Source organism: Pseudonaja textilis, chromosome 4 (assembly GCF_049901715.1).
Source record: "Pseudonaja textilis isolate UNSWEBS1 chromosome 4, rPseTex1.2, whole genome shotgun sequence".
Taxonomy (NCBI): domain Eukaryota; kingdom Metazoa; phylum Chordata; class Lepidosauria; order Squamata; family Elapidae; genus Pseudonaja; species Pseudonaja textilis.
Genome location: NC_141993.1, coordinates 22267342 through 22281103, shown reverse-complemented (window position 1 = coordinate 22281103; position 13762 = coordinate 22267342). Strand labels below are relative to the sequence as shown.

Here is a 13762-nt window from a genome sequence, read left to right as displayed (position 1 = left end):
TTTTCTTGATATAATTGGAATTCATACCAGACTGAAACCTATGTAGGGATGCATAAGGAAAAACCAAAAGTAGGAAACATATTAAAACCTATTTATTAACTTCTTCACACACTGGTTTTCTTCATAGAGCAGGTCCACATTAATTAGCCTTCTCCCATCTAATGCAGCTTGATTCATTAATTGTTTGCTTTTTGCCTTTCTCTATTTATAGAAATGATAGTTTGTGCAGACGTCACTATACCAAAATATCCACACTTCTTCTGTGACCCATATTAATATATAAATGGTGTGCTTCTGCTAAATGAATTGCCAAGTGAGAAAAGGATGAATGAAATGGTCTTATGAAAAAAACATTAAAATGTTGGAGCAACATTTCTGATTACCATGTTGATAATGTTTTGAAAACATTTCTCAAGAGCAGCAAAATTAGAATAGCATTATTTGTCAATGATTTAAAGCATGATATCAGTAAACATAATTCTCATTTGCAAGATGCATTTGTGGCCTAATGTTGCATAGTAGTGTAGAGATAACTGCCTAGCCATTTTGTGTAAAATCTGTGGTGTTGTTCTTTCAGGGAAGATGTCAGAACAGCTAATGTTATTAGTGCGGAACCCGTGACGTGTCTGGTCATCGACAGAGAGTAAGTATGCCACTTTTCATCACTGATGCTAATTATTTCAAACTGCCAGTCACTTTAATTGTGCTTAGCAACTGACCTTGTTTAATCTTGGAACATTTGAAGGGAAAATATTTCACTGACCTGGTCTTGAGATCAAATAGATCCCCAACTGAGTCACAGTTTATTAAATGCATTTGATAATGACTCCAATTTGAATAGAAACATGAAAATGCTTGGAAGGTTAATCATACAGCAGAGGAATATTCAGAGCTTTTTATCTGAATCTGAAATAAGTCAAGGTTTCTTTCTGTTGAGGTTTCAAAATTCTCAGTTCCCGGTTCATTCATTGCTTTTTGTCTGTTCCAAACATGTTTGGGATAGGAATAAAAACAATGATTAGTTACTGCTGAACAGTTAACAAATCTGTTGTGCTGTAGTTGAGCAATGAGAGGCTAGACCAGGGCTTGAGTGCAACAAGACTTTATTGGAACAATAAAGGACTGAACGTGTTAGCCCTGCCTGGAGCAGGCTTCCAGCGATCAGCGGCTGGCCGGACCCTGCAGCTGGCTTTTATAGCCGGCTGTCGAGGGAGGCCAGCCAATGAGGGGCAGCAAACGCCCCCGCAGCATGAACGGACCTGGGTGGGGACTTTGGCAAGTTCCAGGGACATAACACCCCTTCCCCCCAGATGCGAACACGCATAGTCACTTAAATAAGCGGGCGGTCTGTGCTGGCGCCCTGAGCGTCGTAACTCCAGTGAGTTACCAAGTGTCTCAGAGTCCGAGGAACCCGGTAGGGTTGGTGATGGGGTGCAGCCTCGCTCTGGGGTTTGCACTGGCACCGGTGTGGTGCTTCTGGTTGGCGATGTTGTGGTCCCATCTACTGGTGCCGGTGGCGGACCCATCTGGCAGTCCCGGTCTACTGCCAACTCTCCTGGTCCGGGTGTAGGTGGTGCAGTGGCTCTGGCATGGTCTTCGATGGGAGCTTGGTGTGGCACCTGGGGGTCGACCTGAGCCCACGATCCGACACTGGCGAGGGTACCCTGTCGTTTCCTTAGCTGATCCAGGTGTCTTCTCCAGATGCGGCCGTCTTCCAGCTGGACTCGGTACGACCGGGGGCCGGTGATTGCTACTATCACTCCTGGGATCCACAGCAGGTCTCCGGCATAGTTCCTCGCAAATACGAGTTCCTGCAAGACAAAATCTCTGACCCCCGTCATTGAAGCGAGAGGGGTGTCAGGACAATAGTGAGGGTGGAGCCTATCCAACACAGTTCTTAGGCGCCTACCCATTAGAAGTTCTGCAGGGGACTTGTTGGTGACCATGCAAGGGGTCGAGTGTTAGCTCAGCAAGAAACGGGAGAGCCTGTGATGCCAATCTTCTTTGCTGAATCTGGCTAATGCTTCTTTTGTGGATCTAACGGCTCGTTCTGCCAATCCGTTGCTGGCAGGATGGAAGGGAGCCGTGAAGATATTTCGGATGCCAAGATTTGTGGCAAAACGGCTAAATTCTGTTGAGGCAAACTGGGGGCCGTTATCTGAAACAATGGTGTCTGGTAACCCGTGTGTTACGAATAGGCGAGTTAGAGCCTTGGTAACTTCTAGCGTGGTGGTTGTGGATAGTTGGGCCACATCGATCCATTTTGAGTATGAATCTACGACCACCAAGAAGGTCTTGCCATGAATCGGACCCGCTAAGTCAATGTGTAGCCTTGACCAAGGTGCGTTGGCGCTCTCCCACTTTGTGGGGGTGGTGACTGGAGGGGATGGTCTGGATTCCTGGCAGGGTTGGCATGAGCTTACCCACTTGACGATGTCGTCGTCCAGGCCCGGCCACCAGACGTAGCTTCGTGCCAACGCCTTCATCCGGACGATGCCCGGGTGGCCCTCGTGTAATGCCTCTAAGACTGGTGTGTGGAGTGAGGCCGGAATAACCACCTGGGTGCCCCACAGCAGGCAGCCCTGTATGCTAGACAGCTCCTGTTGACGGGTCTTAAAAGGTGTGAATTCGGCTGAGAGGTTTGAGCCCGGCCACCCCCTCCTCACCCAGTCCAGTACCTGGGCGATGGTTTTGTCCGTCTTGGATTTGGTGGCGATGTCGAGAGCGGTGACAGGGAGGTCGAGCTCGGTGACATCGAAGATGGCATGGACCGGGGCCGGGTCTTCTGCTGGAGCTGGCAGGGGGCAGCGGCTGAGGGCGTCTGCGTGACTTAACGTTTTTCCAGGGCGGTGGATGAGCTTGTACGAATAGGCCGCCAGGAACAAAGTCCACCTCGTCATTCTAGGAGACAACACTTGGGGAGTCTGCTTGTCCCCGGAAAGAAGACCCAGGAGAGGCTTGTGGTCCGTGATTAGCTCAAAGTTGTGGCCAAACAGGAATTCATGAAATTTCTTAACTGCGGCCACTGCGGCTAAAGCCTCCTTGTCGATCTGACTATAGTTACGCTCTGTTGCTGAGAGCGTTCTGGAAAAGAAGGCAATCGGTGCCTCAGAGCCGTTGGGTAGTCTATGGCTTAATACGGCGCCAATCCCAAAAGGGGAAGCATCCGCGGCTAGTACCAGTGGAAGGTGTGGGTCAAATTGAATGAGGACCGCGTCAGATGTGAGCAGTGATTTGACTGCGCGAAAAGCGGTGTCTTCCTTGTGTCCCCAGTGCCAAGGTGCTTTTTTTATCTAAGAGCCTGTGTAGAGGCTCTGCTACTGATGCTTTGTGAGGTAGAAATGATGCATAAAAGTTCAATAATCCCAAAAAGGCTTGTAGCTCGGCTTTAGTGGTTGGCGTGGGTGTCTCATGAATTGCCTTGACCTTGGACTCTAGGGGGTGGATGCCTGAGGCGTCAATCTTATAGCCCAGAAAGTCCACCTGTCTAGTGGCAATGGCACATTTTTCCTTTTTAATTTGAGGCCATGCTGTCTGAACCTGTCTAACACTGCTCTGACTCTCTGGAAGAGTTGGGGTCTGTCCCTGGCCGAGACCAAAATGTCGTCGAAGTAGGGTACTACGCCAGGAGGCCCTGTAGTATACGCTCCATGAGGATTGGAAAATCCCGGGCAACACTTACGCCAAACTGGAGACGCTTGCTCCGAAGGCACCCTGTGAGTCACAATGGTCTGCAGTTCCGCCGTTTGGTTGTCAACGGGGAACTGCTGATACGCTTGCGACATGTCCAATTTGGCAAAAATGTTGCCAGGCTCAAAGGTATGCAGTAAATGTTGAATGACCGGGACTGGGTACGCGCTAACTTGTAGAAAGCGGTTGATTGTTGTTTTGTAATCAGAACAAATTCTCAGACTGCCATCCTTTTTTAGGGGTGTGACAATTGACGTCTCCCATTTGGCGAAGTCTGTCGGCTCAATGACCCCTTGCTTTAATAATTTATCGAGCTCTGCGTCCAGTTTAGGCCGAATGGCGAATGGGACTCTACGCGGTTTCAGCCGGACTGGAACCGCTTGGGGGTCAACTGCAAATGAGATGGGGGTCCCCTTATAGCACCCCAACTCATTGCTGAATACGTCTGAGTAGTCAGTGAATAAGGAGTCAGTGTCAGAAGCTGAGACAGCATGGACTCCTGTTAACCCTAGGCCGAGGTAGGGGAACCAATCAAGCCCCAGAAGACTGGGGAGGTTGCCGTTAACTACCACTAGAGGCAGGTGGCCTTTAAAAGCTTTAAAATTAACAAGGAACTTGCCTTTGCCGAGCACTGGAATGTCTTTTCCCTGGTAATCCCTCAAGGAGATCTGGCACTTCTGGAGCTGGTTTCTGGATAGTCTGGGCTGGATTTTCTTGAGGGTGCTCCAAGAGATGATTGAGAGCGCTGACCCCGTGTCAACCTCCATACAACAAGGTTTACCTTCTAATAGAACGGAAAGTGTTATTTTACTAATAGAGTGACAGGTGTGGTTAGCATGGTAGCAAGTGTGACAATTGAGTACTTGCCTTTGAGGCCCAGAATGGGAAAAGGAAGGAACCTTTTGTGCTGAGTTGTGCGCGGCCTGGCAGACTCTAGCGATGTGGCCTTTTTTTGTGGCACTGGTTACAGATGGCACCCTTGAATTTGCACGTAGCTCTCGAGTGAGGTCCTCCACAGGATAGGCATAGGATGATGTGTTTGGGTGCGCTGTTGGTTTCTAGCCTGGCTCCTGCCTGTGGTTGTTTGGCATGGGTGAGGCGGTGGATGTCTGTTTGCTCGTTAGGGTCGTCTTCGTTGACTACCTCTTCTGAATGAACGGTGGCGCAGCTTTGTTTGGGAACGGGGCCTTGAATTTCAGTGGCGGACTGGGTTGCCAGCTCTGCTGCCAAGGCTTCCTCGACGGCCTGGGATAGGTTGAGGTCCTTCCTGGCGAGTAGTCGCCTCTGGAGGTGAAGGTGACGAGTGCTGTGGCGGTATCAAAAACGATGGCCCCGCAATAGCTGAGGAAGAATGACTTTTTTCTGTGCTCCCCAGCATCAGCCAGACCGATAGCGTCGATGTAGTGGTTAAAACGATTCTTGTATGACTCCCATTTTTCTTCTTCCGGTTTGAACGGTGGGAAGGCTGGGTTGGAGTTCATGACGAGGACTCCTGCGTGATATGCTGTTAAGAAATCTCTCTGGGACACAAATGGCCCTTGTGCTCTCGTTAGTCTAGTGATTTCAGCTCTGGAGAGGCTTCATAGACCTCTCTGCTCTCTCTCTGGGCTACAATTGTGCTGAGCTGCAACGACTGTTGGCAGCGTTTTGAAATTCGCGCTCCTGGAGAGCGTAGGCAGTGCTGGCTTGCCGCCTCTGATAGCGCTTTGAAAATCGCGCCTGCATGAGTGTCAGTAGCTCGGAATAACAGCACCGCGCTGTATTCCGGCTAGAAATCCAAACGACAGCCGTTTGAATTTCGCGCTCTTTTTGTGCTGAGCGGCTGCGGCTCGCAGCGCTTCACTTTCCTCTGTAGCTTGCTAACAAGCGGCTACAGACGCTATTACTTTCGCTATTGCTGACCGAGCTCTCCGGCGGCGCGGCTGCGGCTCAGCGGTTATTTTAGTGATTTCAGCTGTTGCGAATTGCCTCTGGTAGCCATCCCACCCTCGTCGCCAGTGTTGTAGTTGAGCAATGAGAGGCTAGACCAGGGCTTGGGTGCAACAAGACTTTATTGGAACAATAAAGGACTGAACGTGTTAGCCCTGCCTGGAGCAGGCTTCCAGCGATCAGCGGCTGGCCGGACCCTGCAGCTGGCTTTTATAGCCGGCTGTCGAGGGAGGCCAGCCAATGAGGGGCAGCAAACGCCCCCGCAGCATGAACGGACCTGGGTGGGGACTTTGGCAAGTTCCAGGGACATAACATGTTGTTTACCTGCTGCACGCATTATGGTGTTGCCAAGTGAGTGAGCTATCATTTAGCCTACAACAGACTGGATATTCAGTGTTTCATTTTCCCCACCTCCCGTCTATTTCACAGTAGGTGCACTGTAAATAACCTCTTTTAATGAAAATTTCAAATTTAAAGCTTACACAGAAGTGAAAGGAAAAATTACATTTGACTCTCTTAATGGGGAGAGATTCATGGAGTAAAGAACAATACCATTTTTTCTATAAAACCAAAAATTTTGTAAAACATCAAATGCATACCTATGTATGCTTCATCTATCTAGAAAAAAAGAGATGGTAGGTAGGTGGGTAGATAGATAGATGATAGATGATAGATGATAGATAGATAGATAGATAGATAGATAGATAGATAGATAGATAGATAGATAGATAGATAGATAGAGAAAAATAGATAAATAGATGATAGAGGAAAATTAGAAAGGAAGAGATGGGGGAAGTGAGAGGGTTAGGGGTTGACAATATCCTTTATAATAATTTATATTTACTGAAATGTTTCCTGGAATATGTATGAAAATATCCAATATTTAATTTATGCTCCATGACAATTAAAGTGAAACCCATCTCTTGCAAAATAAATGAAACTGTTAAAATTGCCAACAACTTAAGTGATACATATACAAGACATTTTCTGTATTATAAAATAGCCGTTAAGTATACATTTACAGAAGAGAGTTAATGCATGCCAGTTTTTTATTGAGGAAAATGTATTTAAATAATTATTCATATTTGAATAATATGTCAAATATTTTGCCATTGGAATTTACAATGACAATTTAAACAAAAAGTATTAATTCAGGATTAGTGTTTACTTATGGGATAATTCTTCTCTAATTTTATGGGATTAACTTAATATATATTTTCTTTTCCTGCTGACAATGTCCTTGTACTACCAAGTGGGTGTAAATATAACTTCTAAAAACTAAAGTTTAATCTACTGCATGCCAGAGAGTTCAACATTGTGCAATTGAATATGACTGCAAGAATGCTATTTATAGTGGATGTTTTTTTCAGTTGCATTGTGACCCTAGGGATTCTGACTTTGTTGTCAGCATATCTGTGTCCAGCTCTCAGTTAATTATATACATGAAACTAAGTGGAATAACTTGTAAATTAGTGGAAACTTTTTAGGTTTTGTTAAAATGTAATAGTTAAGGCCTTAGTGAATGGTTTCTATCAATATTTTTGTAGGTACATCTCAGATATGTTATCTTGAATATCTATTGATATTTTTGCATGAGTCCCATAAAATCTGTGTGCACGTATGTGAGTGTATATGCCTTTGAGACCTCAACAAGTCGCTAAAGTTTTCTTGGAAAGGCTTTTTGGGAATGGCCTCCTTCCTAGGGCTGAGAGAGAATAATCAGCCCAAGGCCATCCAGCTGGCTGTGTGTAAGGTGGACTAGAACTCACAGCCTCCCAGTTTCTAGCCTGATGTCTTATCTACTACACCAAATTGGCTGCAATCTCAAGATTAATCTTAACAACCCTCATTATGTAGAGCTTCTTCTATAGAGCTTTGCTGTGTATTCTGGTACAAGGATTTAAAAGCAAACTAGAAAAAATCATGGTTGATCAGTGACTGTATTTTGTATGGCTTTTTTGCAGCCAGCAGTTTTAGAGGATAGTATACTATTTGCCAAGTAGCGCTAAGCAGCAAATACCTGCTTCAAAGTGTTTTGGGGATCATTGCTAAGCAGCTGCAGAGACCTTCTTGTTTTCATTTATGGCCAAACCTTCCATGAACTTTTATAATCCAGCCAGGTTATAGGACCATGTAGAGATAATATTGTGTAAAACATGTTAGTGCGGTAGGAGAAAAGCTATGTGGCAAATATCATTGTTTCCGGCTCTAATGGTGCTCATCTCTGTTATAAAGCCGAAGAGCCAGCACTGTCCCAAGACCTCTCCGTGGTCAGCATGACTAAATGCCAAAGGCACACAGAACGCTGTTACCTTCCCCCTGAGATGGTCCCTATTTTTCTACTTGCATTTTTCATGCTTTTGAACAGCTAATTGGCAAAAGCTGGGACAAAGTATTGGGAGCTCACTCGGTTATGCAGCTCTAGCGATTCGAACCGCTGAACTGCTGACCTTTCTAATCAACAAGCTCAGCATCTTAGCCCCTGAGCGTATATAAGTATATATGCTATTGCTGTAAGAGGCTTCCAATTAGCAAGAAATGTAGTTAATGACTTTTGTCTAATGAAATAAGTTAAAATATTCATTTCAGCAAAATCTGTCATCTTCCCCAACCATTCTTCCATACTTGGCGGTGCCAACTCTTTCCTTCTCTATGCATTTAGTAATCTTGCTACTGTGCTCTTATTGTTCTGACCAAGGCTTCCAAGACCGTAATTAAGCACGTACTTAGTTAAAACAACTCTTGTTTTATTTCAATGCTGGGAATTATGTTCATTCCCAGCCTGTAATGAGTCCCAAATAGTCCCTCGAGATAAGCACTCACCTTTCTTTCCTTTGAATTGCTGCTAGCAACAAAAGTGCCAAAAACCAATGGAAGTACAATGTCCACAAAGAGCTTCAAGGATTAATCCAAACAGAATGAATGAGTTTGATTCCTACAAAGGTTTCTTCACCTTTGCCTGCCCTTTATACCTTATGGGAGGGGCAATTACCTCCAAGCCTTACTCTTGAGTCTCCCTTTTTGTTTCAGCTGCTCTTGCCTTCTAGCATCTCTGCGCACACACTCACTGGAACAGGCTCCCCTTGTTTCTCTGCCTTTCTGCTGCCAGACTCCAGAGGCTCCAGAGTCAGCACCCCACTCCCGTCCTGGCCCCATCTCTGCTTTGGATGCAGGACCCTCGTCCGAGTCTTCTCCAGACTCCTGGGCTGGTCCCCGTTCTTTGCCATTGTCCGATTCCGCTGCCGTCTGCACAGGCTGCCGGCAACACTTATATTGAAATAATGTTCCACAGCTTTTTTTACTAACTGTTTATCCCTTAATTTTAAAAGGAAAAGTTCTGGCCACATTCACTAAACCCTGAAGCTCAACACTACGCAGCAGATCCCAGCCATGAAAGCTAACACCAGTATGAAATTGGTGTTGTTTTTCTTGTGCCCTTCCTGGGAGAGGTAGAAGCAAAGGTAATACATAATTCATGCAGAGACCCTTATAGCCATTGCAACGAAATACAGTAACATGTGTTAGACAAGAAAAAAGCTGCATAATCAGTGACCTTGTGGTGTTGGAAGAGTCCATCTGGCTATTGTTATAAGGACACTTATAGTCATGAATAATAAATAATGTTATGAGTAATGATTTGTAATTAATGAATTATGAATTAAATCATTATCATTAAACATTGATTCATAATTGTTCACTTGCGAACAGTGTTTCCATTCTCATATATCTTGAAAAGATTTTGAAGCTGCCCATGTGATTTTCTGTACTCCTGCTGACCTTGAAATGCAGGGAATGGTCAATGCAGCATAGCTATGATGGTTTATGTAGTACAAAAGTCCCCTACCCCTGCCCCAGGGAGAAATGTGTATGTGTGTGGGGGGGGAAAGGAATAGAATAGAATAGAATAGAATAGAATAGAATAGAATAGAATAGAATAGAATAGAATAGAATAGAAGAACAGAGTAGGAAGGGACCTTGGAGGTCTTCTAGTCTAACTTCCTGCTTAGGCAGGAAACCCTACACCACTTCAGACAAATGGTTATCTAATCTCTTCTTAAAAATGTCCAGTGTTGGAGCATTTACAACTTCTGGAGGCAAGTTGTTCCACTGATTAATTATTCTAACTGTCAAGAAATTTCTCCTTAGTTCTAAGTTGCTTCACTCCTTGATTAATTTCTACCCATTGCTTCTTGTCCTGCCTTCAGATGCTTTGAAGAATATTTTGACTCAGTGGTGGGATTCAAATATTTTTACCATCAGTTCAGTGGGCATGGCTTGGTGTGCGCACTTTGCGCGCATTCAGGTTTGCGTGCATGTCAAACACACACTTTGCTGAAGCACAGAGGTGTTCCAACTTGCCTCCTGCAAGCCTGCACTCTCCCTGTCACTTCAGCAGCTGCCACACGGCACTCTACTGTGCCGCACAAAGCAGCTGCGTTTCAAAAGCAGGGAATAAAGGTGAGTATTGGAGCCCAGGCGGGTGGGTGGGCCTAAAAACAGAGCAGCGGAGAGAACCAGTTCGGTCTCTGCTGCTCATCGGTACTACTGGCTCGGCAGAACCGGGCCAAAACGTAAAATACCACTACTGATTTTACTCCCTCTTCTTTGTGACAGCTCCTGAGATATTGGAACACTGCTATCATGTCACCCCTAGTCCTCACACATACACACAGAGAGAGAGAGAGAGAGAGAGAGAGACAGACAGACAGAGGTTACAATGCAGTATTGCTTGCTACCTTTGCTGGCTGCCAGCAGGTCAGCAGTTCGATTCTCACTAGCTCAAGGTGAGTTTGGTAAAATGAGGACCCAGGTTGTTGGGGGCAATATGCCAATATGCCAACTCTGTAAACTGCTTAGAGAGGGCTGTAAAGCACCGTGAAGCTTTAAATAAGTCTAAGTGCTGTTGCTAATACACATGCTCACACATACACACATGCATGCAAACATCCTAGTCTCCTCTTCCTCATATTCAAAGCCACGGTGATGTACTTTGGCCTTTCCAAAATCAGATCTATTGGATAAGACAAAGCTGGCCATCATTCTTTGATCTATGAGTTCCTATGAAAAACAATGGTTGCAGCATGACCCCAAAGTTTATTTACTAGATGTTTTTCTAACAATTGTAACCTATGTTGTAGGCAAGAATTTAGTACAGACTAATTTTCAATCAAGAACAAGAATATGGAACTGAGTAGAAGCTGACTGGAAGGATTTGTCATACCCCTGGTGGACACTGACTCTGAGGGAGAGGAGGAACAGCTGACAGGGAGTGGAAGTGTGGCTCCGGAGGTTGTGGAGGAGGCTGGGGAAGGGCAGAGGTTGGCTGGCCAGTCAGAGGAGGACCCAGGCCCATCCCCTATCCATCCTAGGGCATGCAGGGAAGAGAGGATAAGGGAGAGATGTGGTCTCCTCGGGAGGAGAGGGCCTTAATCATCTTCATGGGCTACAGGTATGAAAACTGAATAAGAGTTTGGACCTGCGTACTGGCAAACGCTGGAAACAAAGCATGTTTTATTTTGGTCTGAAGTTATCTTGGTTGGCATCCTTCCAATAGATTGTGCCTTGTTATCTCCTTGAATTTGGTAAATATTTCTCCTGTTCCGTTGTGGAAACTTCATCATTGTAGTTTGTTTGGTTTTTTTATTTCACCTCTATCTGCTCATTAAGTTTGGACTGTATTGCTTTCTTTTGAAAACTATTTTTGAGTATGTTTTATCTCCAACTGAGTATTATTGAACAGTGGGTCCAAATTGGAGGCATTAAAGGACATTTATTTACGTTTTGGATTTTGTTACGTTTGTTTTACACTCTGGGTCATCACAGGATTAAGACTGAGTATATTGACGGATGGGCATGATGGCTCAGTGATTAAAAACACTGAGCATGTCAGCTGAAGAACTGGCAGCCCAGGTTTGAGACCCGAGCTCTGCGCAATGGGCTGAGTTCCCTGGCCCAGCTCCTTCCCACCTAGCAGTTTGAAAGCATACAAATGCAAGTAGATTAATAAGTACCAGTTCAGGTGGAAGGTAACAACATTCCGTGCAACTTTGTCATACAGCCATGCTGGCCACATGACCAGAGAAATAGTGAAAGCAACCCAAAAGTCAGCCAGCTCACTTTCCGTTACCCCTAAGGCTGTGAGAACATGGAGCTGCAGAACCTCTTTACAAATGGCATAAAAACTTCATATGGAAGTGCTCCCGATCTACCCACATTTATTCCAAGCTCCTCGTGTTAGAACAGAGAGCTCCATACGCATATTCCACAACTGCCATGATGCTGACATATGTTTCATTTTGGTGCTTTCTTATTATTTCCCTGCAACGTTCTTGGTACTGAAAAATCCACATAAGGGGTTTCTAAAATCCTGATAGATTGTATTGATTACCTCATTTCTGTTATGAAATTTGGGATAATATTCTTACTCTTAATTCCTCTGTTTAAATATCAAATTTCAAATATATCCGTTCCAATTATTTGTTTGAAAGGATATGATATTTTAAGAATATTGCTTACAGGAAATTATACTGTATATTGCATATTATTTATTTATTGGTTACGAGTAGCCCATTTTTAGCAAAGTACTTATTAAAGCACATACTAATGCTTCCTCAAGACTAATGGGAATTATATACAAACATTTAATGGGACAATATATTTCCTGGAGTCACTATTTGTTAAATGTAATCGGAGACAAATTGGCTGCTTGCAGTTTCCATCACATCATCAAAATTCTATCTTTCATTTTGATTTTTGAAATAAGAGATCCTCAGAATTATTGTCATTGTTATTACATTAATTATTGCCACCTATTTCCATAGACTCTGTGTGGTTTATAAATACAGAACAATAAAAACAACTAATATATCTGTGGACATATTTGTGAAAATTATTTGCCCATGTCCTCAATTTATGTCATAAGATATTTTGAGCACCAATCTTTGACCTTACAATGCTTATAAGTAAGCTAGTCACGGTGCAGTAATATCTGGACCAACATATCTAGGGATTTTGTCAGTTACTAATGCTATAAGATTTAATTGGAACCTCAACAGCTTAGCACCGAAACGGGAAAGCTATAATTCAATGGTAGAGCACATCTTTTGCTTTCAAAAGCTCCCAAATTCAGTCCCTGTAGAACCACTGCCAATCATTGTAAACCTGGAGCTGTTGAGTAGAGAAACTAGTAGTAAACCATATAAATCAGTTCCTGTGAGAGATCAAAGAATAATTTTCCATTTCATAATTAGTTAGATACCACTGAGTCAGTCTGAACTTTGAGCATGTATCAATCTCCAGTAATAACTAATAGGTATTCTCTAGCACAGGATGTCAAACTCAAGGCCCCGTGGGCCAGGTCCAGCCCATGGGTTGCTTAGATCTGGTCTGTGAGGCCACACTGTGAAAACAGTGAAGGACCGGCTGTGGTGCTTCTGCCCGCGTAAATGGAACTTGGGAGGGCCACGCCCAGCCCTTCCAGTCTCCGTTTTTGGCTGTGACAGCCTCCTGCAGCCTTCTGCCAGTGAAAATGGAGCCCGAGGGGATGTGTGTGGCCCACCCAAGCTCCATTTTTGCTGGCAGGGGGCTGCAGGAGGCCATCACAGCCAAAAACAGAGCCTGTTTTTGCTGTAGAGTACTTGAGCCACTACAGGCGCCGACACGAGTGACATCAAGCTGGCCACGCCCACCCGGCAATGCCCATACAGCCCCTCCCCAAGGTCTAACCCAACCCTGATGTGGCCCTCAATGAAATTGAGTTTTGACACCCCTGATCTAGCATTTTTAAACCCACCATCCACTTAACTCATCATTTTCCCATTTCTCTACTTCCCTTCCCTTATGGATTCTTAAGAAAAAGATAGAAAGAAAGAAAAGAAGAAAAGGCAAACACCGAAGAAAAGGGGAAAAATGCAAACCAAAAGGAAAAATAAAGAACAAATAAGAAAAATGGAGAGCTTAGAAGCATTAGAAGATGAATGTTTCAATATTTCATTACATAAGTTTATGATGTTTTTCTTTTTGATCATCCATTGATTTCAAACACAGAGAAGGTTTTGAGCTTCTCTTTGTTGATTACGGCATTATGGGAGCAGTCAGTCTTTATTTGGTTCAGGACTGATTGATTGGTTCTTTTTACTGTCCA

General features: G+C 44.4%; 1 protein-coding gene across 3 annotated transcripts in view; it reads left to right on the top strand.

The window, feature by feature from the left end:
• Positions 1-13762, top strand: part of PRKG1 (protein kinase cGMP-dependent 1) — an 878222-nt gene that overhangs the window by 758821 nt on the left and 105639 nt on the right. For all 3 annotated transcript variants that reach the window (XM_026719912.2, XM_026719913.2, XM_087932356.1), the window contains one exon: positions 578-643. In XM_026719912.2, coding sequence (XP_026575697.1) covers positions 578-643 — 66 coding nt within the window. The remainder of the gene's footprint in view (positions 1-577; positions 644-13762) is intronic.